At 46.1% G+C, this 25043-nt stretch overlaps 1 protein-coding gene across 3 annotated transcripts; it reads left to right on the top strand.

The window, feature by feature from the left end:
- On the top strand, positions 1 to 24442 carry PHYH (phytanoyl-CoA 2-hydroxylase). Of its 3 annotated transcripts, none has more exons than XM_033208350.1 (9): positions 1 to 163; positions 1788 to 1846; positions 4710 to 4820; positions 5727 to 5895; positions 8397 to 8478; positions 11305 to 11486; positions 16750 to 16899; positions 20123 to 20257; positions 23884 to 24442. In XM_033208350.1, exons 1-9 carry the CDS (start codon positions 44 to 46, stop codon positions 23935 to 23937), a joined length of 1062 nt encoding a protein of 353 aa, XP_033064241.1. In that variant the 5' UTR covers positions 1 to 43; the 3' UTR covers positions 23938 to 24442. The 3 variants fall into 3 exon arrangements, with proteins under 3 accessions (XP_033064241.1, XP_033064240.1, XP_033064242.1); XM_033208349.1 differs by having other exon boundaries at positions 8397 to 8484; positions 23884 to 24441; XM_033208351.1 differs by lacking the exons at positions 1 to 163; positions 1788 to 1846 and adding an exon at positions 187 to 538 and having other exon boundaries at positions 8397 to 8484; positions 23884 to 24441.
- The last annotated feature ends 601 nt before the right edge of the window (positions 24443 to 25043 follow it).

A 25043-nucleotide genomic window follows, 5' to 3' on the forward strand; every position in this document is an offset into this window, starting at 1 on the left:
TGCCCCGGACCGCGCCTGGAGGCGGAGCCGCGGGCGGAGCTAAATGCGGCCGAGGCCGGGAGTGGGGGGGGGTCCTCGCGCCGCCGCCATGGAGCAGTCCCGCGCAGCCGCCCGCCTGCAGATCGTACTGGGCCACCTCGGCCGCCCCTCGGCCGGGGCCGTTGTATCCTTTGAGCTGCGCGGGTGTCGGGCTGGACCTGGCGCCGGCGCCGCGGCCTGAGTGGTGGCCCGAGTCCGAGTGGAGGCCTCGGGGTCGCACGCATCCCAGCCCCGGCGCCTCCTCGCCCCGCGCCGGGTCCCCGCCTGGGTCGCGTCTCTTCCCGGAACCGGGGAGCCGGGAGGAGGCTGCGTCCCCCGAGGACACACGCGGCCGCCCTGGGCGCGGTGCACTTGCCGCGTCGCGCTGCTCTCCGGGATCCCTGGAGGCCTGTGCTCCTTGCTTGGTGGAGATGTCCTTTCACCGGCTGCACGTGACTCCCGCAGCTGTCCAGACACCCAGAGATGTCCAGTCACAGGCGCACGGTGCACAGGCGCGCAGGTTGCCTGGAAGGGGCCCAGGCAGGCGGTGACCCAGCCCCCTCCGGAGGGTAGAGGCCGGTGCCCTTCCGGGCAGGAGCTGGCCAGGCAGGCGTTGCCCAGGGCGGCCTCCCTGCTGGACTATGGCCACCGAGTTATATAAAGACACTATTTAGGGAAGGACAGAGGGTGAGGACTGGCGCGGGGACAGAGGCCTTGCCTATTTGTCCCAGCTCTTCTGGAGGCCAAGGCCAGGACTCCAAGGTTACAGTGAGCCGTGAAGGCCAGTGCGCTCCAGAAGAGAGAAACAGAGAGAAAGAAAGGATAACACGTTGATTGATGAGAGTGACATTCCGAAAGTAACCGATTAAGCTAAAGAAACAATGCAATTCTATGTCAACTGCTTGCAGTTACCGGATAGAAAAGAGATCTTTAAAAGGAATTTCTAGAGTTTTGCTTTTTTGGGTTTTTTTTTTTGAAATAGGGACTCTGTCACGCAGGCTGCAGTGCAGTACTGGTGCCATCTCGGCTCACTCTTGGACTCAAGAGATCCTCCCACCTCAGCCTCCCAAGTAGCTGGGACTACAGGGTTGCGGCACGACGCCAGGCGAATTTGTATTATTATTGTTGTTATTATTATTATTGCTTTTATTTTGAGACAGAGTCCTGCTCTGTGGCCAGGCTGGAGTGCAGTGCCGCGATGTCGGCCCACTGCAACCTCCGCCTCCTGGGTTCAAGCGATTCCCCTGCCTCAGCCTCCCGAGTGTAATTTGTATTCTTCTTCTTAGTAGTAGTAGTAGTATTTTTTTTTTTTTCCTGAAATGGAGTCTCTCTGTTGTCCAGGCTGGAGGGCAGTGGTGTGATCTTGGCTCACTGCAATCTCCGCCTCCCAGGTTCAAGCGATTCTCCTGCCTCAGCCCCCCGAGTAGGTGGGATTATAGATGAACGCCACCATCCCTGGCTAATTTTTGTATTTTTAGTAGAGATGGGGTTTCAGCATATTGGTCAGGCTGGTCTCAAACTCCTGACCTCAGGTGATCCACCCGCCTCGTCCTCCCAAAGTGCTAGGATTACAAACGTGAGCCACCGCTCCCGGCCTAATTTGTGTTTTTAGTAGAGATGGGGTTTCACCGTGTTGGCCAGGCTGGTCTCCAACTCCTGAGCTCAAGTGATCGGCCTGCCTCAGCCTCCCAAAGTGCTGGAATTATAGGCATGAGCCACCGCACCTGGCCTTCTGTATTTTACTTTATTTGCCTTAATTCACGTCCTAGGTAGTTCATCCCACTACAGGGACTATTTCCTCTGCCAGTTTCCATCCTCAACAATTCCAGTAAGTAGTTTAAGTTTTAATTTTGAAATCTATTATGTATATAAAAGTTTCATGAGTGGTAATGATGATATAATATACCACGTGTTACCTGATTAGAATTTTATTATACAAATCCTGTTTCCAGGATTTATTCTAATTAGTACAATTGTGGAAAATTTTGAAGACTGACTAATTTTCTGTATGTATTTCAAGATTCAGAAAGAAGGAAAAATATCGGAAAACATATAATCTGACATTTATTTATTTCTAATAAAGATGGGCCCTTCCTATGTTGCCCAGGTTGGTCTTGAACTCCTGGGCTAAAGCAATCCTCCTGCCTTGGCCTCCCAAAGTGCTGGGATTACAGGCCTGAGCCATCACACCAGCCTTATAATCTGACTTTTAGAAATTCAGTTATTACACATCATATTTAAATTAACTTGTGGCCGGGCATGGTGGCTCATGCCTGTAATCCCAGCACTTTGGGAGGCCAACGCGGGTGGATCACTTGAGGTCAGGAGTTCGAGACCAGCCTGGACAACGTCATGAAACCCCCCACCTCTACAAAAATACAAAAATTAGCTGGGCATGGTGGTGTGCACCTATAATCCCAGCTACTCAGGAGGTTGAAGCTGGAGAATTGCTTGAATCCGGGGGGGGATCAAGGTTACAGTGAGCTGATATCACACCACTGCACTCCAGCCTGGGTGACAGAGCCAGGCTCCATCTCAAAAAAAAAAAAAAAAGAAAAAGCTAAGCTTGTAATTTGGTTATATGGACATATTAACTAGCATCTTTGGTTTATCTTAAATCACCTTTAAAGGGGAAGATCTTGACCTTCCTAAATATTCTCATACAACCACAATTCCAATCTTAAGGACTAGGTTGGGTGATTTCAGTTTATGGGTATGCTGTACATGTATTTGGATTTTGTTACTTCTTGTAGTGCATCAACTGGACAGTTAAAAATATAAAATTTATTGAATTTGTTTCTCATCTGAAAAATCAAATGTATTCATTACAGAAACATCAGAGAAATAGAAAGAATTTTTTTTTTTTTTGAGACCGAGTCTCACTCTGTCGCCCAGGCTGGAGTGCAGTGGTGCGATCTCGGCTCACTGCAAGCTCCACCTCCTGAGTTCTCACCATTCTCCTGCCTCAGCCTCCTGAGTAGCTGGGACTACAGGCGCCCACCACCATGCCCGGCTAAGTTTTTGTATTTGTAGTAGAGAAGGGGTTTCACTGTGGTCTCGATCTCCTGATCTTGTGATCCGCCGGCCTTGCCCTCCCAAAGTGCTGGGATTACAGGCGTGAGCCACCGCGCCCAGCCTAATAGAAGGAATTTTTAAAAATCATCCCTAATTCCATTACTAAAGGTAATCACTGTTAAAAATTGCTTCGGCATATTTCTTTGCAGGCTTTTTTTTTTCATATAGTGTCTTGGTTTTACATAATTGTAATAATATTTTATTATATAATAAGCATAGTTCATATTTTATTTTATTTTATTTTAAGACAGAATCTGGCTCTGTAGCCCAGGCTGGAGTGCAGGGGTGCGATCTTGGTTCACTGCAAGCTCTGCCTCCTGGGTTAATGCCATTCTCCTTCCTCAGCTTCCACAGTAGCTGGACTACAGGCGCCTGCCACCACGCCCGGCTAATTTTTTGTATTTTTGGTGGAGACAGGTTTCACCGTGTTAGCCAGGATGGTCTCGATCTCCTGACCTCGTGATCCGCCTGCCTCAGCCTCCCAAAGTGCTAGGATTACAGGCTTGAGCCACCATGCCCGCCGTCCACACTATTATATGGCCTCAATTTTTAATGTCTGAGTCATATTCCACTGAGTGAACATAGTGTCAGTAGTTAATTTTTCTTCCACTAATGCACTTTTTTTTTTTCTGAGATGGAGTCTTGCTCTGTCACCCAGGCTGGAGTGCACTGGTATGATCTCAGCTCACTGCAAGCTCCACTTTCTGGGTTCTAGCGATTCTCCTGCCTCGACCTTCTGAGTAGCTGGGATTACAGGCACGCTAATTTTTGTATTTTTAGTAGAGATAGAGTTTCATCATGTTAGTCAGGCTGGTCTCGAACTCCCAACCTCAGGTGATCCACCTGCCTCAGCCTCCCAAAGAGCTGGGATTGCAGGCATGAGCCACTGTGCCCGGCTTACTCAAGTACTTTTTTTGGTGACCATAGTTAACATTTTGAACATAAAGCTTAAGTTTTCAGATTATTTCCTTGGTCTTAGAAATGCTGGATTGAAGAGCATGAACCGTTTCTTAGGTTCTTGTTTTTTGTTGTTGTTGTTGTTGTTGTTGTTTCTGAGACGGAGTCTTGCTCTGTCGCCCAGGCTGGAGGGCAGTGGCATGATCACAGCTCATTGCAACCTCCGCCTCCCAGGTTCAAGCAATTTTCCTGCCTCAGCCTCCCGAGTGGCTGGGATTACAGATGCCCACCACCATGCCTGGCTAAACTTTGTATTTTTAGTAGAGATCGGTTTTCACCATGTTGGTCAGGCTGGTCTCAAACTCCTGACCTTAGGCGATCCACCCGCCTCGGCCTCCCAAAGTGTTGGGATTACAGGCGTGAGCCCCCACGCCTAGCCTCAGGTTCTTGATACATATTTTTAGGAAGTCATTTAAATTTTTTTTTTTTTTTGAGACAGGGTCTCACTCTGTCACCCAAGCTGGAGTGGAGTGGCACAACCAGTATTTTTTTGGTAGAGACGGGTTTTCATCATGTTGCCTGGGCTGGTCTCAAACTCCTGACCTCAAGTGATCCACTTGCCTCAGCCTCCCAAAGTGCTAGGAATACTGGTGTGAGCCATTGTGCCTAGCCAGTAATTAAAAAATTTAACTTATTTTAGGATTCTTTTTCTCCTTTAGGTATACTCTGGATAATAATGTTCTAACCCTGGAACAGAGAAAATTTTATGAAGAAAATGGGTTTCTTGTAATCAAAAATCTTGTACCTGATGCCGATATTCAACGCTTTCGGTACAGTAACACTATTTGTTATTTTACAAAAGTATGTATTGTGTGCATGTAATGAGAATACAAGGTGGATTCACTCCTGCCTTTACAGATGTTTTTTAATGAGTTGGTTTGTTGGGAAGTGTTTAGAAGCACGGGCTCTGGTGCCAGACTGACTTTTTTTGTTGTTATTGAGAAAGGGCCTCACTCTGTTGTGTAGGCTAGAGTGCAGTGGTGCAATCATAGCTCACTGCAGCCTCAAGTTCCTGGGCTCAGGTGATCCTCCTGCCTCAGCGTCCTGAGTAGCTGGGACCACAGGTGTGCACCACCATACCCGGCTAATTTTTTATTTCTTTGTTTTTAGAGACAGGGAGTCTCACTATGTTGCCCAGACTGGTCTTGAACTCCTGGCCTCACCCTCCTCAGTTGCTGGGATTATGGTCGGGAGCCACCACGCCTGGGCTTCAGTCTCAGCTCCACCACTTAATATTATGTGTCCTGGGGCAATTTACTTCACATCCCATGCCTCTGTTTCCTCATCTGTAAAATGGGGATAATAATAGTGCTTATGTCCTAGTGTTGTTACGACTAAAGGTGAAATATATGGAAAGCACTTTGAATAGAGCTGGGCACATGGTAAGTGTTACAGAAGTGTTTGCTATTATTATTTACAATGTAACCAAATCATAAAAAGATTTCCCTACCGGTATGCTAAACTAGGGAATGATTTAATTCTGGTAGTGGATTCTAGGCTGACAGTTTCTCCTGCTTTTCATTGGAATGGGAGGCATTCCCATCCGGACCTCAACCTGGAGGCCGACTTAGTGCAGAGAAACCACCCCTCAAGTCTGCAACCCTTTCCACAGAAGAGGGCAGGGCAGGTGCTTGGAGCCAGTGGTAACGACATCATTTGCAAATTAAATTTTCTAGGAATGAGTTTGAAAAAATCTGCAGAAAGGAGGTGAAACCATTAGGATTAGTAGTAATGAGAGATGTGACCATTTCGAAATCGGAATATGCTCCAAGTGAGAAGATGACCACGAAGGTCCAGGATTTCCAGGAAGATAAGGAGCTCTTCAGATACTGCACTCTCCCTGAGGTCAGAGACCACCCTGGCTTTGCTTCTGTTTAATTGCCAGCGTGTCTGCCCGCCTGTAAAACCCACTGATTTGGCCGGGCGCAGTGGCTCACTCCTGTAATCCGAGCACTCTGGGAGGCCGAGGCAGGTGGATCGCTTGAGCCCAGGAATCACTGCTCTTAGAGGTGGATATGGAAAGGAGTTGAATTGAGTAAAATCAGTGGGTTTTATTTTCTTTTCTTTCCTGGAGACAGAGTCTCACTCTGTTGCCCATGCTGGAGTGCAGTTGTGCAATCTCTGCTCACTGCAACCTCTGCCTCCCAGGTTCGAGTGATTCTCCTGCCTCAGCCTCCCAAGTAGCTAAGTTTACAGGTACCTGCCACCACACCCAGCTAATTTTTGTATTTTTAGTAGAGACGGGGTTTCACCATGTTGCTCACGCTGGTCTCGAACTTCTGACCTCGTGATCCATCCACCTTAGTGCTGGGATTACAGGCATGAGCCACTGAGCCTGGCCAATTTCCTACATTTCTAAAGAGTGGGACCAGTATCTGATGGTCTGTGCCATGATTTTAGGAGGTATAAATTATTTTAATAGTTAGATATTTATTTTTAAATGTATTGGAAAAAACTCAACGGTTTACCAAACTCATGATTTCAAGAATGTTGTTAATTAGGACAAGATTAAATAAAAAGGCCAGTTGTAGTGACACTTTGGGAGGCTGAAGCAGGAGAATCACTTGAGGTCAGGAGTTCAAGACCTGTCTGGGCAACATAGCGAGACTACTGTCTGAATTGGAAAAAAAGAAGAAAAAAAAAAAAAAAGATTGAGTATAAGAAGTGAGCTAACTGCCGGGCACAGTGGCTCACGCCTGTAATCCCAGCACTTTGGGATGCTGAGGTGGGCAGATCACAAGGTCAGAAGTTTGAGACCAGCCTGACCAACCTGGTGAAGCCCCGTCTCTACTAAAAATACAAAAATTAGCTGGGTGTGGTGGTGGACGCCTGTAATCCCAGCTACTCGGTAGGCTGAGGCAGGAGAATCGCTTAAACCCGGGAGGTGGAGGTTGCAGTGAGCCGAGATCACACCATTGCACTCCAGCCTAGGCGACAGAGCAAGACTCCATCTCAAGAAAATAAAAATGAAAGTAAAAAATAAAAAAAAGAAGTGAGTTAACTAAGGGTAGGGAGATCATTGGCTAAATAACAGTACAAGTTATGTCAGAAGTTGTGAAGATGGCTCTTGAATGGCTGGGGTTTAGAAAATCCCAGCCTCGGTGAATGCCAAAAACTACCAGGCTTTATAAAAAGCAAGTGTGTACCTGACTCCTAGGGTTTTAATAACCTTTCCAGGGTTTCATAATCAAATTGCCAATATTCCTTATACACAAGAGATCAAATAGTGAGGAAGCAGTGGAAAGTGGCTCATTTTTTGGAGTCTTTTTTTTGTGTGGAATCAAAATTTGAGTATCATGGGCTTTTTTTTTTTTTTTTTTTTTTTTTTTGAGATGGAGTCTCACTCTTGCTGCTCAGGCTGGAGTGCAGTGGTGTGATCTTGCCTCACTGCAACCTCCGCCTCCCGGGTTCAAGTGATTCTCCTGTCTCAGCTTCCCAAGTAGCTGGGATTACAGGCACGCGCCACCATGCCTGGCGAATTCTTGTATTTTTAGTAGAGATGCGGTTTCACCATATTGGCCAGGCTGGTCTTGAACTCATGACCTCAAGTGATCCACCCGCCTCAGCTGCCCAATGTGCTGGAATTACAGGTGTGAGCTACTGCGCCGGACCTCAGTGTTGAGCCGTTTCTGCTTTTCCCCAGTCCGTTGCTGGGTTCTGTGCACAAGGCAGCAGCAGCCCAGCTCCCAGGCCCCATGACTAAACCAGCTCTCCCTGTCATGGGTTCCCATGCTAGCCTTTTCTTCATAATGCGGTGTCCCTCGGCCACTGGGACCCATGTCATTACTGGTTTAACATGTTTCATCTAACACCTGGGATCTGCTTTGCCTGTTCACTCTTGCTTCCCTGTTTCCCGTCACCTCCTGGTTCCCAGTAATGAGTTGTCAAGTGCCAAGCGTCCCTGATTGTCAAATGTCCTCCAAGCCACTGTTCTGCTTTCTTCCGGGCTACTCATGACAGCTGCAAATTGTATGGGAATCTTCATATGCAGAGGCTCCAGCGAGGAAGAGGAAGCTGCCTTCCCACTGGGTAACCCTCTGCGGCTTGGGTTGGCAAGAAATCTGTATTGATATCTCGTCAAAGCTCCCATCTTTCTTGTAGAAAAAAAAAAAAAATGATTTCATTCCCAGCTAGCCCAGAAAAAGCCCATTTAATTCCGTGTTATAGATTTAGAATGATTTCCAGTGGCTGGGTTATTGATACTTTGTTTGCAGAGTTGTGAAATATCACTTGGTTCTTAAACTATTGACTTCTTGGTTCTTGTGTGGATAGCTGCTGCACTTTGTACCAGTTGCTAATACTTCTGATTTCCCACAAGGTTTGTTTTTGTTTGTTTGTTTTCTTAGATTCTGAAATATGTGGAGTGCTTCACTGGACCTAATATCATGGCCATGCACACAATGTTGATAAACAAACCTCCAGATTCTGGTAATTGTAAGGGAGAAGCAGAAAAAAAAAGGTTTCATTAAAATGTGTACGGTTGGCTGGGTGCAGTAACTCATGCCTGTAATCCCAGCATTTTAGGAGACTGAGGGAGGAAGATCTCTGAGGCCAGGAGTTTGAGAGTGGCCTGGGCAACATAGTGAGACTCTGTCTCTAAAAATAGAATTAACGAATATCCAGGCATGGTGGTGTGCACTTGTAGTCCCTGCTATTGGAAGGCTGAAGTGGGAGGATCACTTGAGCCCATGAGTTGAAGGCTGCAGTGAACCTATAATGGCATGCATTCCAGCCTGGGTGACAAAGTGAGAACCCATCTCTAAAAAATAAATAAAATAAAACAAAATGAAATAATAAAATAATAGCTGATGTCTAACTATAATCATGTCTATAACTGTCAAACTTTGGATGAGTAAGTCTTAAAATAACTTACACTATAACAACAGTGAAATGTGGTAATGATTTCAGATATTAACTGAAGGACTGTTGCTGAATTTTCAGATGTCTGGCTCCCCAAAAAATACAGTTTAACGGACATAACTCTTCATATATCAAAGGTTCCTGCCATTCAGTGTCTCTAAGCTTGATCAGCTCTTTTTAGCTGTGATAGTATGGATTCTTACATTCCTTATAGGAAGACATTATTATTACTAACACAATTAAAATTGTTACTATGAGTCACAAACCATAGTTGTCTTTTTTTTTTTTTTTGAGATGAAGTTTTGCTCTTGTTGCCTAGACTGGAGTGCAATGGCGTGATCTCGGCTCACTGCAACCTCCACCTCTCAGTTTCAAACGATTCTTGATTCTCCTGCCTCAGTCTCCCAAGTAGCTGGGATTACAGGCACGTGCCACCAAGCCTGGCTAATTTTTGTATTTTTAGTAGAGACAGGGTTTCGCCATGTTGGTCAGGCTGGTCTCAAACTCCTGACTTCAGATGATCCACCCGCCTTGGGCTCCCAGAGTGCTGGGATTACAGGTGTGAGCCACTGCGCCTGGTCTTGTGCTTGCTAAAATGTAGAATCTAAGACCTCACTGGCAGAAATATAACCCAGGTTTCTGTATTTTAATAACCTTCCCCAAGCTGGGCGTGAATGTGCACCTGCGGTCCCAACTACTCAGAAGGCTGAGTGCGGAGGATGGCTTGAGCCCAGGAGTTCAAGTCCAGAGATTCTAGTGCAGATCACGTGGACCACACTGGGGAATTCCTCTGTGCCTGCAGTAGAAATCAGCCATGAGATAGTCCCCTATCCTTTCTGCCTCTTCTTCCTTCTGATCACCGGGAGGGGTTTATGTGATAGAAGGCGGCTTAGCATTACCAGGTCCCCATCCCTGCAGAGATCAGGTGTTCGGGAGCCAGGCTCAGGGAGCAAACCAGGGGAAAATGTCACTGTGGTCATGAGCACTCTGAATGGACATGGCACTGAATGACTATAGTCGTGGGAGTGAGGACCTCTTAGAGAATTTTTTTTTTTTTTTTTCCGATGGAGATTTGCTCTGTTGCCCAGGCTGGAGTGCAGTGCCTCAATCTCAGCTCACTGCAACCTGGGGTTCAAGCGATTCTCCTGCCTCAGCCCTCAGCCTTCCAAGTAGCTGGGACTACAGGTGTGCACCACCATGCCCGGCTAATTTTTGTATTTTTGTAGAGATGAGGTTTTACCATGTTGGCCAGGCTGGTCTCAAACTCCTGACCTCAAGAGATCTGTCTGCCTCAGCCTCCCAAAGTGCTGGGATTACAGGTGTGAGCCACCACATGCAGCCTAGAACTTTTTTTGACATCAGCCACTTCAAAGGGGATTTCAAACTTGACTCCATATCACTCTCTTCAATGTAATTAATGCAACTGGTTTTTGAACACTTTACTACATGCTAGATGCCGTGCCCAATCCAGAGTGGCAAACGAATAAAGCACAACAGAGATGATGATGTTGTACCACTTGCTGGAAAATAGTGTGCATACATACTGAGCTACCAGCAACCCAGAAGAAGGGAGTGCAGGGCTTGAAGGTGTGGAGCCACTGTGTTGATTTTCAATTTGGTGTTTATCTCTCCGGGGCTGATTTTCTTTTTTTTTTTTTTTGAGATGGAGTCTTGCTCTGTCACCCAGGCTGGAGTGCTGTGGCCAGGTCTCAGCTCACTGCAAGCTCCGCCTCCCGGGTTCCCGCCATTCTCCTGCCTCAGCCTCCCGAGTAGCTGGGACTACAGGCGACGCCACCTCGCCCGGCTAGTTTTTTGTAGTTTTTAGTAGAGACGGGGTTTCACCGTGTTAGCCAGGATGGTCTACGATCTCCTGACCTCGCGATCCGCCCGTCTCGGCCTCCCAAAGTGCTGGGATGACAGGCTTGAGCCACCGCGCCCGGCCAAGGGGCTGATTTTCTCTAGCATTATTTCATTTGTTTGGTTCTTATGAGGACAGGTCATTGTTTTTTCAGGCAAAGGATAAGAATTCTGAGACGAGCATTTTTTGTTTTTCTTTTTTTGTTTTATTTTTGAGACAGGGACTTGCTCTCTGTCACCCAGGCTATAACGCAGCGATACAATCACAGCTTCCTGCAGCCTCCACCTCCAGGCTCAGGTGATACACCCACCTCAGCCTCCCAAGTAGCTGCGACTACAGGTGCATGCCACCATGCCCAGTTAGTTTTTTGTTTTTTTTTTCCTGTAGAAACGGAGTCTGACTATGTTTCTCGGGATAGTTTTGAACTCCCAGGCTCAAGCAATCCATTTGCCTCAGTCTCCCAAAGTGCTGGGGTTACAGGCGTGAGCCACTGCACCTGGCCTTGAGCATCCTTTAATAGCAGATTTTCTTTTCAGGCAAGAAGACGTCCCGTCATCCCCTGCACCAGGACCTGCACTATTTCCCCTTCAGGCCCAGCAATCTCATCGTTTGTGCCTGGACGGCAATGGAGCACATCGACCGGAACAATGGTTGTCTGGTTGTGCTCCCAGGAACACACAAGGGTTCCCTGAAGCCGCACGATTACCCCAAGTGGGAGGTAGGTCTGCCCGGCGGCTGAGTCTTGATCCGAATCTCCTTCGCGGTTTCTGTTTCACATCAGTATCTCTAAAGAGCTTACAAATGAGATGGCATTTCCTTTCTGAGCAAAACACTGTCCTAAGATTTGCAGTGAGGATCAGAGAAAGTTCAAGGATGTCAGAGAAACCATTCATCACACCTATTTTTTTCAAAAACCTCCCCCCCCCGCTTCTTTTTTTTTGAGACAGTGTCTTGTTCAACTCTGCAACCTCCACCTCCCAGGTTCAAGCCATCCTCCTGCCTCAGTCTCCCCAGTAGCTGGGACTACAGGTGTGCACCACCACGCCCAGCTAATTTTTGTATTTTTAGTAGAGACGGGGTTTTGCCATGTTAGCCAGGCTGGTCTCGAACTCCTGACCTCAGGTGATCATTCACCTCAGCCTCCCAAAGTGCTGGGACTAAAGTCATGAGCCACTGTACCTGGCCTCAACACGTGTTTGAAAGCCAGCCAAGGTGGGGTGCTTGGGTAGCTACTGTATAGGATCCGAGATTGTAAAGCCTAGCTGCAGAGGTAAGACATAAACCCTTCGACCCCAGATGTGTGTGGTAGGCACCAAGCCAGTCTTACTCACTAACTGATGGCTCTTAGAGTAAGGAAGGAGAGATTGTCTCCTTTCAACTGAGAGACCAGCAAAGGATCTGGGGAGGCTGGTGTTTGACCTGAGTCTTGCAGGACAGGGTACAATGTCCCATAGGGAAGAGTCTACATGGGAAGGCAAAAGATCAAGGGCAAGCCTGAACCTGACCAAAAACTGAGAAGGACCCAGGGAGCTCGCAGTCTAGATGGGTTGGAGGCTGGGGGTGTATTTTGGGGAGCGGCAGAGGAGGTGAGCCCAAAAAGGTACATTAGGACCAGATTAGAAAAGACTGTTATACTGGCCGGGCGCGGTGGCTCAAGCCTGTAATCCCAGCACTTTGGGAGGCCGAGACGGGCGGATCACGAGGTCAGGAGATCGAGACCATCCTGGCTAACACGGTGAAACCCCGTCTCTACTAAAAATACAAAAAATTAGCCGGGTGAGGTGGCGGGCACCTGTAGTCCCAGCTACTCGGGAGGCTGAGGCAGGAGAATGGCGTAAACCCGGGAGGCGGAGCTTGCAGTGAGCTGAGATCCGGCCACAGCACTCCAGCCTGGGCGACAGAGCGAGACTCCGTCTCAAAAAAAAAAAAGAAAAGACTGTTATACTAACAAGTCTGCAGTTTATTTGGGGGAGAATGGGAACTTTTTAGTTCACACTTTTTAGGAAGATTGAAGACCTTTTTTCTTTTTTTTTTTTTTTTTTTTTTTTGTATTTTTAGTAGAGACGGGGTTTCACCGTGTTAGCTAGGATGGTCTCGATCTCCTGACCTCGTGATCCGCCCGTCTCGGCCTCCCAAAGTGCTGGGATTACAGGCTTGAGCCACCGCGCCCGGCCGACCTTTTTTCTTTTTAGCTTTTTTTTTTTTTTTTTTGAGAATGAGTCTTACTCTGTCGCCAGGCTGGAGTGCAGTGGCGCGATCTTGGCTCACTGTAACCTCTGCCTCCCGGGTTCAAGTGATTCTCCTGCCTCAACCTCCCGAGTAGCTGGGACTACAGGCACGAGCCACCATGCCTGGCTAATTTTTGTATTTTTAGTAGAGACGGAGTTTCACCGTCTTGGCCAGGATGGTCTTAATCTCTTGACCTCGTGATCTGCCCACTCGGCCTCCCAAAGTGCTGGGATTACAGGTGTGAGCCACCACGTCCAGTTGAACAGCTTTTAATTAAAAAAAAAAAAAAAGGCCGGGCGCGGTGGCTCAAGCCTGTAATCCCAGCACTTTGGGAGGCCGAGACGGGCGGATCACGAGGTCAGGAGATCGAGACCATCCTGGCTAACACAGTGAAACCCCGTCTCTACTAAAAAATACAAAAAACTAGCCGGGCGTGGTGGCGGGCGCCTGTAGTCCCAGCTACTCGGGAGGCTGAGGCAGGAGAATGGCGTAAACCCGGGAGGCGGAGCTTGCAGTGAGCTGAGGTCCGGCCACTGCACTCCAGCCTGGGCGACACAGTGAGACTCCGTCTCAAAAAAAAAAAAAAAACAGTTTTATTGAGGTATAATTGTCATGTAAATTGTACATATTTTGCATGTATAATTTGGTCATTTTCCACACACACATACCTGTGAAATCACCACAATCAAGATACTCCATCCTTCTCCCTGCTCTAGGCAACCACTGAGCTGCTTTCTGTTACTACAGATTAGTTTGCATTTTCTAAAATGTCATAGACATGTAATTACACAGCATAGATTTTTTTGTTCCAGTCTGGCTTCTTTCACTCAGCATGGTGATTTTGAGGTTCGTTGATGCTGTTGTGTATGACAGTAGTTGTTTTTGTTTTTTTTGAGATGGAGTCTCACTCTGTCGCCAGGCTGGAATGCAGTGGCGCGATCTCGGCTCACCGCAACGTCCAACTCCCTGGTTCAAGCAATTCTCCTGCCTCAGCTTCCTGAGTAGCTGGGACCACAGGCACAAGCCACCACGCCCAGCTAATTTTTATATTTTTATTAGAGATGAGGCTTCACCATGTTGGCTAGAATGGTCTCGATCTCCTGACCATGTGATCCACCCTCCTCAGCCTACCAAAGTGCTGGGATCACAAGTGTGAGCCACCGCACCTGGCCAAAAATAGTTCTTTCCCTTCCATTGCTGAGTAGTATTCCACTGCATGGCTGCACCATGAACCACGGTTTGTTCATCCATTCGGCTGTTGATGCTTGGAACTGTTAAATGCATTTGAGCTCATGAGTGATGGGATCAAATCGGCTCTTCAAGGACAATAATGTCATGGTCTGGTGCAAGACGCACTGCAGGTATAGGAGTCTAGAAGTGAAGAAACCAGAGAGATGACTATTAACACATTAGGTCTAAGGTGAGAAGATCCTGTGGGAGCCAAGGTGGGAGGATCGCTTGAGCCCAGAAGTTCACGACCAGCCTGGGCAACATAGTGAGGTCTCATCTCTAGTAATAATAATAATAATTAGCTGGGCATGGTGGTGCATGTGTGTAGTCCCAGCTAGTTGGGAGGCTGAGGCAGGAGGATCACTTGAGCCCAGGAGTTCAAGGCTGCAGTGAGCTATGCTGGTGCCACTGCACTGCAGCCTCGGTGACCGAGCAAGTTCCTGTAATCAAAAGAAAAAGAAAAGATCATGGGCCAGGCGCAGTGGCTCATGCCTGTAATCCTAGCACTTTGGGAGGCCAAGGTGGGTGGATCACCTGAGGTCGGGAGTTCGAGACCAGCATGACCAACATGGTGAAACCTTGTCTCTACTAAAAATACAAAATTAGCCTAGCGTGGTGGTGCCCGCCTGTAGTCCCAGCTACTTGGGAGGCTGAGGCAGGAGAATAGCTTGAACCCGGGAGGTGGAGGTTGCAGTGAGGCGAGATCATGCCACTGCACTCCAGCCTGGGCAACAAAGCGAAACTCTGTCTCAAAAAAAGAAAAAAAGAAAAGATCCTGGAAACCCATGATGCTGTGAACGGAAAGAGCCCCCATTGTTAAAGCACAGAGAACGAATTGTAGTTCGATAGGAAATGAGGAACATGGTTTAAGAATCCTGTCCTCGTCTGGACACAGTGACTCACGCCTGTAATCCCAGCACTTTGGGAGTCCGCGTTGGGCAGATCACTTGAGGTCAGGAGTTTGAGACCAGCCTGGCCAACATGGTGAAACCCTGTTTCTACAAAAAATACAAAAATTAGCCAGGCTTGGTGGTGAGTGCCTGTAGTCCCAGCTACTTGGGAGGCTGAGGTAGGAGAATTGCCTGAACCTGGGAGATGGAGGTTGCAGTGAGCTGAGATCGCACCACTGCCCTCCAGCTTGGGTGACAGAGCAAGACTCCATCTCAATGATAATAATAGTAATAGTAATAATAATAATAATAATAATAATAGAACGTCTCAGATTTCTTGCATCAATAATTAGTGTCAAATGAAAATATTTGAGTGTCTGGATCCTAATATAAAACCATTTCATTTGAAACTCATCAGTGAAGCTAAGGTTTAGATAAAGTTTGGTGCACGCAACTGCAGTGGGCTTTGGCTGATGGAATGCAAAGGGAAAGGTTTGCAGGGCTTCAAGAGCGTGTGGAGTCTCAGCTACCCTGCTCAGATGCAGAGTGGGAGGTATGATTAGTTTAGTGTGGGTCACACATTCACCCTAGCCAGGAGAGAAGGGCTCTGGGTCAGAGTCTCAGCACTGTCTAAGAGGGATGTAGTCATTACCAAAAGGAACTGAGGATGCTCTTAGGAACAGGAATGGTCTGCTTTCCTTATTCTGACTCATAAGGTGCTTCTCACGTCAATTTCTTTAATAAAACATAACCCCATTACCTAAAGCAGTAACTAATTTGGGAAATAGTTACAAACAAACACAGTGTTTTAATTTGCTATTCTTTCATTATTCTGGATGTGACATAAGTGTCTTTGAGCTCAGAAACATTGAGCATTTTCTCCCCTCTATTTTGGGGAAATAGCTTCTCAGAGACACTCCTGAGTATGAGATGAAGGATTTATTTAAAGTTCTGGTGAGGAGGAGAACACGCTGAGAACACTTACAGATTTAGGCGGGAAATGCCTAAGAGATAGCTGGTTGCCTGCATTGACCACAAAAGGTAAAACTAAGCTAGCTCTTCATGTATAATGCAGTCATGAAGGGCAGGTGGAAATTCCACATTGTTCATTTGCTCCAAAAATATCAGTGATTTTAATATCAACATGTGACTTCTTTTTTTTTATTACTATTATTTTCTGAGACAGAGTCTTGCTCTGTTGTCCAGGCTGAAGGGCAGTGGTGTGATCTTGGCTCACTGCAACCTCCCCCTCTTGGCTCCATCGATCCTCCCACCTCAGCCTCCTGAGTAGCTGGGACCACAGGCTTGCACTACCAGACCGGGTTAATTTTTGCAGTTTTTGTAGAAATGGGGTTTTGCCATGTTGCACAGGCTCATCTTGAACTCCTGAGCATAAGCAATTCTCCCAACTTGGCCTCCCAAAGAGATGGGATTACAGGCGTGAGCCACCGTGCCCGGCCAACATGTAACTCTTAAAAACCAGATAGCTGAGAGGCTTTTGTGTACTGAAAAAAGTAAGCATTTAATTTAGACATTTCTTTCCCTGATGGTTGCTTTCCCTGATGAACCACTGACAATGTTTTTAATTATGGTACCCCCTCAAACGTAGACTTGGCTTGCTTCTTGTTCTAGGGGGGAGTTAACAAAATGTTCCATGGGATCCAGGACTACGAGGAAAACAACGCTCGCGTGCACCTGGTGATGGAGAAGGGAGACACCGTTTTCTTCCATCCTTTGCTCATCCATGGGTCTGGTCAGAACAAAACCCAGGGATTCCGGAAGGTGAGCATTCACGTTGCCGCACCTGCTGCAGATGCGTGGGTTAGAAACAACACTTGCATTTAATTCATTTAATTCAAATTAATTGAATAAAATTTTAATGTAATTGCATTAACATTTTAAAGATTTGTGATTTTTTTTTTTTTTTTTTTTGAGACGGAGTCTCGCTCTGTCGCCCAGGCTGGAGCGCAGTGGCCGGATCTCAGCTCACTGCAAGCCCCGCCTCCTGGGTTCACGCCATTCTCCTGCCTCAGCCTCCCGAGTAGCTGGGACTACAGGCGCCCGCCACCGCGCCCGGCTAATTTTTTGTATTTTTAGTAGAGACGGGGTTTCACTGTGTTAGCCAGGATGGTCTCAATCTCCTGACCTCGTGATCCGCCTGTCTCGGCCTCCCAAAGTGCTGGAATTACAGGCGTGAGCCACCGCGCCCGGCCAAGATTTGTGACTTTTAACCAACCTGGACTTTAGTCCTATTTATTTACCAGGAAATATATTTGCTTACCTTGATCTTTTTGGGCTCTTATCAGTAAGAAGCCAGGTGACCTCAGGATCCTAACCTTGTCAATATTGATTATGAAAGCCAGGTGCAGTGGCTCATGCCTGTAATCCCAGCACTTTGGGAGGCTGAGGTGGGAGGATCACTTGGGGGCAAGAGTTCTAGACCAGCCTGGGCAACATGGCGAGACCCTGCTTCTATTAAAAAAAAAAAAAAAATTCACTGTTGTCTCCCGAAGCCACGGGTTAGGGGCCAAATTTCGTCTTCCATTCATTCATATTTCCACCAGCCTCATCAGGGTCAGGATTAGGGTGGGACAAGTTGGGGCACTCTCCTCAAGGGTAAAATTTAAGGGCATGCCAAAAAAAACCTCTGCAATCGAGTTTAGTAATATTTTAATGTGAAATTTTAAAAAATCGAAATTAGGCCGGGCACAGTGGCTCACACCTGTAATCCCAGCACTTTGGGAGGCCGAGGCAGGTGGGTCACAAGGTCAGGAGATCAAGACCATCTTGGTTAACATGGTGAAACCCTGTCTCTTTTAAAAAATACAAAAAAAAACAATTAGCCAGGCGTGGTGGCGGGCGCCTGTAGCCCCAACTACTTGGGAGGCTGAGGCAGGAGAATGGCGTGAACCTGGGAGGCGGAGCTTACAGTGAGCCGAGATTGTGCCATTGCACTCCAGCCTGGGCCATAGAGCAAGACTCCGTCTCAAAAAAAAAAAAAAAAAAATCAAAGTTAATGCAAAATACCCAATGTATTGGCTGCGCACAATGCCAAAAGACAGTATTAGACCCCACACTAGTGCAACCTTCAGAGCTGTGCAAGTAGGGAGGTGCAGGCACAATGACGCAAATCATGTTGTGAGTTTTAATATATTGACTTTGCAATTTTCCATTTTTTTTTTTTTTTTTTTTTTGAGATGGAGCCTCGCTCTGTTGCCCAGGCTGGAGTACAGTGATGCAATCTCAGCTCACAGCAACCTCGGCCTCCCAGGTTCAAGCGATTCTCCTGCCTCAGCCTCCTGAGTAGCTGAGACTACAGGCACACGCCACCACATCCAGCTAATTTTTGTATTTTTTAGTAGAGATGGGGTTTCACCATGTTGGCCAGTCTGGTCTTGAACTCCTAGCCTCGAGTGATCTTCTCGCCTTGGCCTCCCAAAGTGCTAGGATGACAGATGTGTGCCACCTTGCCTGGCCCAATTTTTTTAATGCCTTTATTTTAAAATTTGTTATTATTTATTTATATATTTATTTGAGACAGCATCTCGCTCTTTTGCCCAGGCTGGAGTGCAGTGGCGCAGTCATAGCTCACTGCAGCTTGGAACTCTTGAGGTGTGTGTGATGGCTCAAGCCATCCTCCCACCTCAACCTCTTGAGAAGCTGGGACTAACAGACATGCACCACCACACCTGGCTAATTTTATTTTTTCATTTTTTGTACAGACATGGTCTTGCTATGTTGCCCAGGCTGGTCTTGAACTCCTGGCCTCAAGTGATCCTCCTGCCTTGGCCTCCCAGAGTACTGGACTTACAGGCATGAGCCACCATGCCCAGGCTTAATGACTTTAATGTTCTGGAAAAATATTACTATAATTACATAAAGATACAGATATAGGGGTGCATGTTTTCCCTTTGCCTTGGGCTCTGTTACAGTGCCGTATGGCACCAGGGCTTACGAGGTAATGGGGTTTGTGACGCCACTCTCTAGACATTTGTTGTTTAGGGCAAAGTAGAAAGTCTTTCTGACAAGTGTGATCACTTGTGACAAAAAAAGTAAGTTTTAACGATTGCCTTGGATCTTAGATCTGTTTATAACTTTTTCTAAAATAGGGAGAACCAAGTAATTTCATCCTTACCCTCAGAAGGAAGCAAGAAGGGTAATATATGTCAATGATATTGGCTTTTAAATGTCCTTTTGATTTGAGAGAAGACATCTGCATTATTTTCTTTCTCAAGTATTTTTAGTTCTTTTTTTTTTTTTTTTTTTTTTTTTTTTTGAGACGAAGTCTCACTCTGTGGCCCAGGCTGGAGTGCAGTGCAGTGGCCGGACCTCAGCTCATTGCAAGCTCCGCCTCCCGGGTTCACACCGTTCTCCTGCCTCAGCCTCCTGAGTAGCTGGGACTACAGGCGCCCGCCACCTCACCCAGCTAGTTTTTGGTATTTTTTAGTAGAGACGGGGTTTCACCGTGTTAGCCAGGATGGTCTCGATCTCCTGACCTCATGATCCGCCCGTCTCGGCTTCCCAAAGTGCTGGGATTACAGGTGTGAGCCACCGCGCCCGGCCTAGTTCTTTTCATAATCTATTGCCACTGAAATAACAATCCATCCCAAATTGGACCAGGTAACTAACTTTTGAGATAAACTGCCATGGAGTGAAGTCCTTTTTAAGACTTTCGGATATCCATTCATTAGGAAAATCAAATGCTAAAAAAAAAACTAGAGACCTCTTGCTGACATAATTCCATTCCCTCTCCTGTATATACTTTTCAAAAATAAATGTCACATCTGATTAATGATCTTTTGAAATGTCTCAATTAACTTTTAGCTGGAAACAAAGAGAGGCTTAGTTACAAAGAGATTGACACAGGACGCAATGGACCTGACTTTCCATTTAGAAATCAAAACACTGAGTGAAATAATTGACTTTCTAAAAGAAAGACTCCCTGCTTGGTCGCTGTTATTAATGGGATGTTTTTCTCCAATATCAATTTGTTCACTTTGCACAGGCAATTTCCTGCCATTTCGCCAGTGCCGATTGCCACTACATCGATGTGAAGGGCACCAGTCAAGAAAACATTGAGAAGGAAGTTGTAGGGATAGCAAACAAATTCTATGGAGCTGAAAACAGCACAGACTTGAAGGTATGTGTGTATACAACAGCAAGGTAAAAACCTCAGGTGTTTCTTTTCTTCAGATGCTTCATCATTCTCATACCTAATTTATTGGACAGTATATAGTGTTTGGGTTTAGATTCATTTTAGGGGCATGGCTGAGCCCCCACCAAAAATGACAATGGAATTTCCATTTACACTTGTGTCCCCGTGCAGGAGACTTGAGAACTTCCTGCTGCTTCTTTGTGTCTTTGGGCTGTCCAAAGATGTACAGGCCATCCTGTTTCACACAGGGCAGTGAAGGAAAGCAGAACCACAGATTTAGATGAGAGAAAATGAAAGACAAAACCTTGCCTTCCGGCAGGGCATGGTGGCTCATGCCTGTAATCCCAACACTTTGGGAAGCCAAAGCAGGGGAATCATTTGAGCGCAGGAGTTGGAGACCAGCCTGAGAAACACTGAGACTCCATCTCTACTGAAAAAGAAATAAAAATAAAAATTAGTCAAGTGGGGTGGAGCATAGCTGTAGTCCCAGCTGCTCAGAAGTCTGAGTTGAAAGGCTCACTTGAGCTTGAGGTCAAGGCTGCAGTGAGGTGTGATTGCACTACTGCATTCCAGCCTGGTGACTGAGTGAGACCCTGTCTCAAAAAAAAAAAAAAAAAAAAAAAAAAGAGCCCTCTGAAGGGATAGAACGGAAGTTATAGGTTTGGGATCCAATCATAGGCCATGTTCATGAGTATAGAATAGAGTATTTATGGCCGGGCGCGGTGGCTCACGCCTATAATCCCAGCACTTTGGGAGGCCAAGGCAGGCAGATCATGAGGTCAGGAGATGAGACCTTCCTGGTCAACATGGTGAAACCCCATCTCTACTAAAAATACAAAAATTAGCTGGGTCTGGTGGCGCATGCCTGTAATCCCAGGTACTTGGGAGGCTGAGGCAGAAGAATCACTTGAACCAGGGAATTGGAGGTTGTAGTGAGCTGAGATCGTGCCACTGTACTCCAGCCTGGCAACAGAGCAAGACTCCGTCTCAAAAAAAAAAAAAAAAAAAAAAGAAAAAGAAAAAACAGAATCAGCTTCTTGGTTCAGAGGTTGAAATGTGCATATCCTACAAAGTTAATATGCTTGTTATTTGCCTTGATTGATAATCTGTCTATAATGATCAGCAGTACTGAATATCCATGGGTTAAAAACAAATAATTTGAGCCTGAGCAACACAGTAAGACTCTATCTCTACAAAAAAATAAATAAATAAGTTAGCCAGGGCATAGTGGTGTGTCACCCAGGCTGGAGTGCAGTGGCCGGATCTCAGTTCACTGCAAGCTCTGCCTCCCGGGTTCACGCTATTCTCCTGCCTCAGCCTCCGGAGTAGCTGGGACTACAGGCGCCCGCCACCTCGCCCGGCTAGTTTTTTGTATTTTTAGTAGAGACGGGGTTTCACTGTGTTAGCCTGGATGGTCTCGATCTCCTGACCTCGTGATCCGCCCATCTTGGCCTCCCAAAGTGCTGGGATGACAGGCTTGAGCCACCGCGCCCGGCCTGATTCTGTTTTTTAAATTTGCATTAGATCATCATAAATGCATGCACGCCCCCAGATAGACTGAGTGCAGTGATAACTGCGGGCTCCTCAGCCAGTTGTAGGTCCCTGTGCACCAGTGCCATGCTACCATGCCATCGGAAATCATCTTCTGAAATACCTTTGCAGCTCAGGAATCTTGCTTCTGGCCGGGTGCGGTGGCTCACGCCTGTAATCCCAGCACTTTGGAAGGCCGAGGCGGGCAGATCACGAGGTCAGGAGATCAAGATTATCCTGGCTAACATGGTGAAACTCTGTCTCTACCAAAAATACAAAAAATTAGCCGGGTGTGGTGGCGGGCGTCTGTAGTCCCAGCTACTTGGGAGGCTGAGGCAGGAGAATGGCTTGAACCCAGAAGCTTGCAGTGAGCCGAGATCACGCCATTGCACTCCAGCCTGGGCGACAGAGAGAGACTGTCAAAAAAAAAAAAAAAAAAAGGAATCTTGTTTCTCCCTTTAGAACCTGGAAATGTGTCCCATCTCTGAAAATGCTCTGATTTTGCATTTGCAGGTCCTAGAAATTCTTGTCCTTCCTCTCTTTTTGTTCAGTACCTAAAATGCCTATACATTTTGTCAACTGGAGCTTTGAGCTAACATCCTAAATTTTAAGGGAGAACAAATATATATACATTATGTTTGAGGTTTGTCAAGGTTCTTGCTAAATGAATACCTCCCACGTTTAGCTTAATTACTCTGTAAGTTATATTTAGAATAACAGTAGTAACCTCTGCTACGTAGTTCTCGGTAAAGTATAAAAGCACATTCATATTCATTTTCTTATTTTCTTCACCAAAACCCATTGGGGCAGTCAGTATAAGCTCCATGCTATCAGTGACAAGAAAACAAGTCCCAGAGGTTGATCTAAGCTATCTAAGTGACAAAGCTTGATTTCAGAGTCAGGACAAATTTGAAAATTATTCTTTCCACCATACCTTGCTGTTTGCTCAAAAATAAACAAGAACCAAGAAATAAGAACATCTAAATTATTTTATTAAGGTCAAAGCGGGAAAAAAAAACCCACCAAACAAAGCAGTAATCCTTGATACCATGTTCACTATTATCATCTCATCAGGAACAGAACACTCAGAATGGCTCAGACGAGTAACATGAGAGTAGTCAGGCCGGGTGCAGTGGCTCACGCCTGTAATCCCAGCACTTGGGGAGGCTGAGACAGGCGGATCACCTGAGGTCAGGAGTTTGAGACCAGCCTGACCAACATAGTGAAACCCTGTCTCTACTAAAAATACGAAATTAGCTAGGTGTGGTGGTGCATGCCTCTAATCCCAGCTACTTGGGAGGCTAAGGCAGGAGGATCACTTGAATCCAGCAGGCAGAGTTTGCAGTGAGCCAAGATGGTGCCCTTGCACTCCAGCCTGGGCAATAAGAGCAAAACTCTGTCTCAAAAAAAAAAAAAAATAGTAAGCAGAAAAATGGCAGTGAACTGTTTGTTCTGTAACCAGACATGACATCGACCCAGTTATGCTACCTGGCACCAACAAATATCCTGAATAAAACAGGACTGACAGCAGCTGGGGTAACCACTGATTTAATTTAGTTAACACTGTTTTAGAAGTTGATTAAGTCGACCAGGAGTGGTGGCTCATACCTGTAATCCCAGCACTTGGGAGGCTTTGGGAGGCTGAGACGGACAGATCACTTGAGGCCAGGAGTTTGAGACCAGTCTGGCCAACATAGTGAAACCCTGTCTCTACTAAAAATACAAAAAGTTAGCAGGGCATCGTTGTGCACACCTGTAATCCCAGCTACTCAGAAGGCTGAGGCAGGAAAGTCACTTGAACCCAGGTGGTAGAGGTTGCAGTGAGCCTCTGCACTCCAGCCGAGGCAATGGGGTGAGATTGTGTCCCCAAAAAATTCTTCAAAAAGAGTTGATTAAGTAGCTTAATTTGAGTTGTTTTGTTTACTAATCAATATAACTATTACAGGGATTAGTTTCCCTATTTAACCTATTTAACCTTTCACAGAGGCTAGAAATCAACTTTGTCTTATGGTGAAATTGAAGGTAAATGGAGGGCAGATTGAAGTGTTCCATAAACTCACTCTGTTTGGTATTATTTCCAGGATATTTGGATGATTCGAGCTCGACTTGTGAAAGGAGAAAGAACCAATCTTTGAAATAGCCATCTGCTGTAACTCTTTCAACAGAAAACCAAAATCAAACAAAATGTCTAAGGAAAATGTTTTCTTAATGAGATGATATAACCTTTTCTATCACTTGTTAAAAGCAGAAAACATGTATCAGGTACTTAATTGCATAGAGTTAGTTTTGCAGCACAATGGTGTTGCTTTAATGGAAATAAAAAAAGTAAAAGTGAAATATTACTATTTTAAGAAAAACTAATTTAGGTTTGTAGCCAATAAAGATGATTGGTGTATAATTTAAGTGTTAAATTAATTTCTTTCATTCAATTAGCTCTTTACCCAAGCAGAAGTGAATCATTTGGAGCTTAGGGTATGTGTGTTTTGTATGCCCTTTCTGGTAAACCCATTCCCTATCAATTTTATGTCATAAGAGATTTTTTCCCCCCAAATCTGGAACAATGTATAATACATTCACATTAAGTGAAGGGCATAGGAAGGGTGTCATGGAGTCCAAATAAAGATGAATATTCCTGCTCAGACAAGGGCTTTCTTCTGTGATTTCTTCAACCCAACCATCCCCTTAACAAGGAGACTCGTTCTTTCCAGTCTTTTCCTCCGTTCTTAAAGAATGAAGACCGGGGCCGGGCGCGGTGGCTCACGCCTGTAATCCTAGCACTTTGGAAGGCCGAGGTGGGTGGATTACCTGAGGTCAGGAGTTCAAGACCAGCCTGGCCAACATGGCAAAACCCCAGCTCTACCAAAAATACAAAAAAAAAAAAAAAAAAAAATAGCTGAGCGTGGTGGCATGTGCCTGTAATCCCAGCTACTCAGGAGGCTGAGGCAGAAGAATCACTTGAACCTGGGAGGCGGAGGTTGCAGTGAGCTGAGATCGCACCACTGTACTCCAGCTTGGGTGACAGAGCAAGACACTGTCCCAAAAAATAAATAAATAAATAAATAAGTAAAAAGAATGAAGACAAGGGTGACTTCATTTGATGTATCTTATTGGGTAGGGCTGCTGGAAACCTTTCACATTTATGAATGAAGCCTAACGTCCTTCAAGCTATAGGGAAATTTTTAGACACTTTTGCTGGATTTGGAGTGAGCATGGACTGAACAAACTTATTTCAAGACAGCAC

Source organism: Trachypithecus francoisi, unplaced genomic scaffold (genome assembly GCF_009764315.1).
Source record: "Trachypithecus francoisi isolate TF-2019V2 unplaced genomic scaffold, Tfra_2.0 Lachesis_group9, whole genome shotgun sequence".
NCBI classification, from domain to species: domain Eukaryota; kingdom Metazoa; phylum Chordata; class Mammalia; order Primates; family Cercopithecidae; genus Trachypithecus; species Trachypithecus francoisi.

Excerpts from the sequence above, each read along its gene's own strand:
- PHYH (XM_033208349.1), top strand. The coding sequence starts at position 44 with ATGCGGCCGAGGCCGGGAGTGGGGGGGGGTCCTCGCGCCGCCGCCATG. Across the intron at positions 4,821-5,726 it reads GCCGATATTCAACGCTTTCG|GAATGAGTTTGAAAAAATCT; the intron begins GTACAGTAACAC and ends TAAATTTTCTAG. Across the intron at positions 5,896-8,396 it reads GATACTGCACTCTCCCTGAG|ATTCTGAAATATGTGGAGTG; the intron begins GTCAGAGACCAC and ends TTGTTTTCTTAG.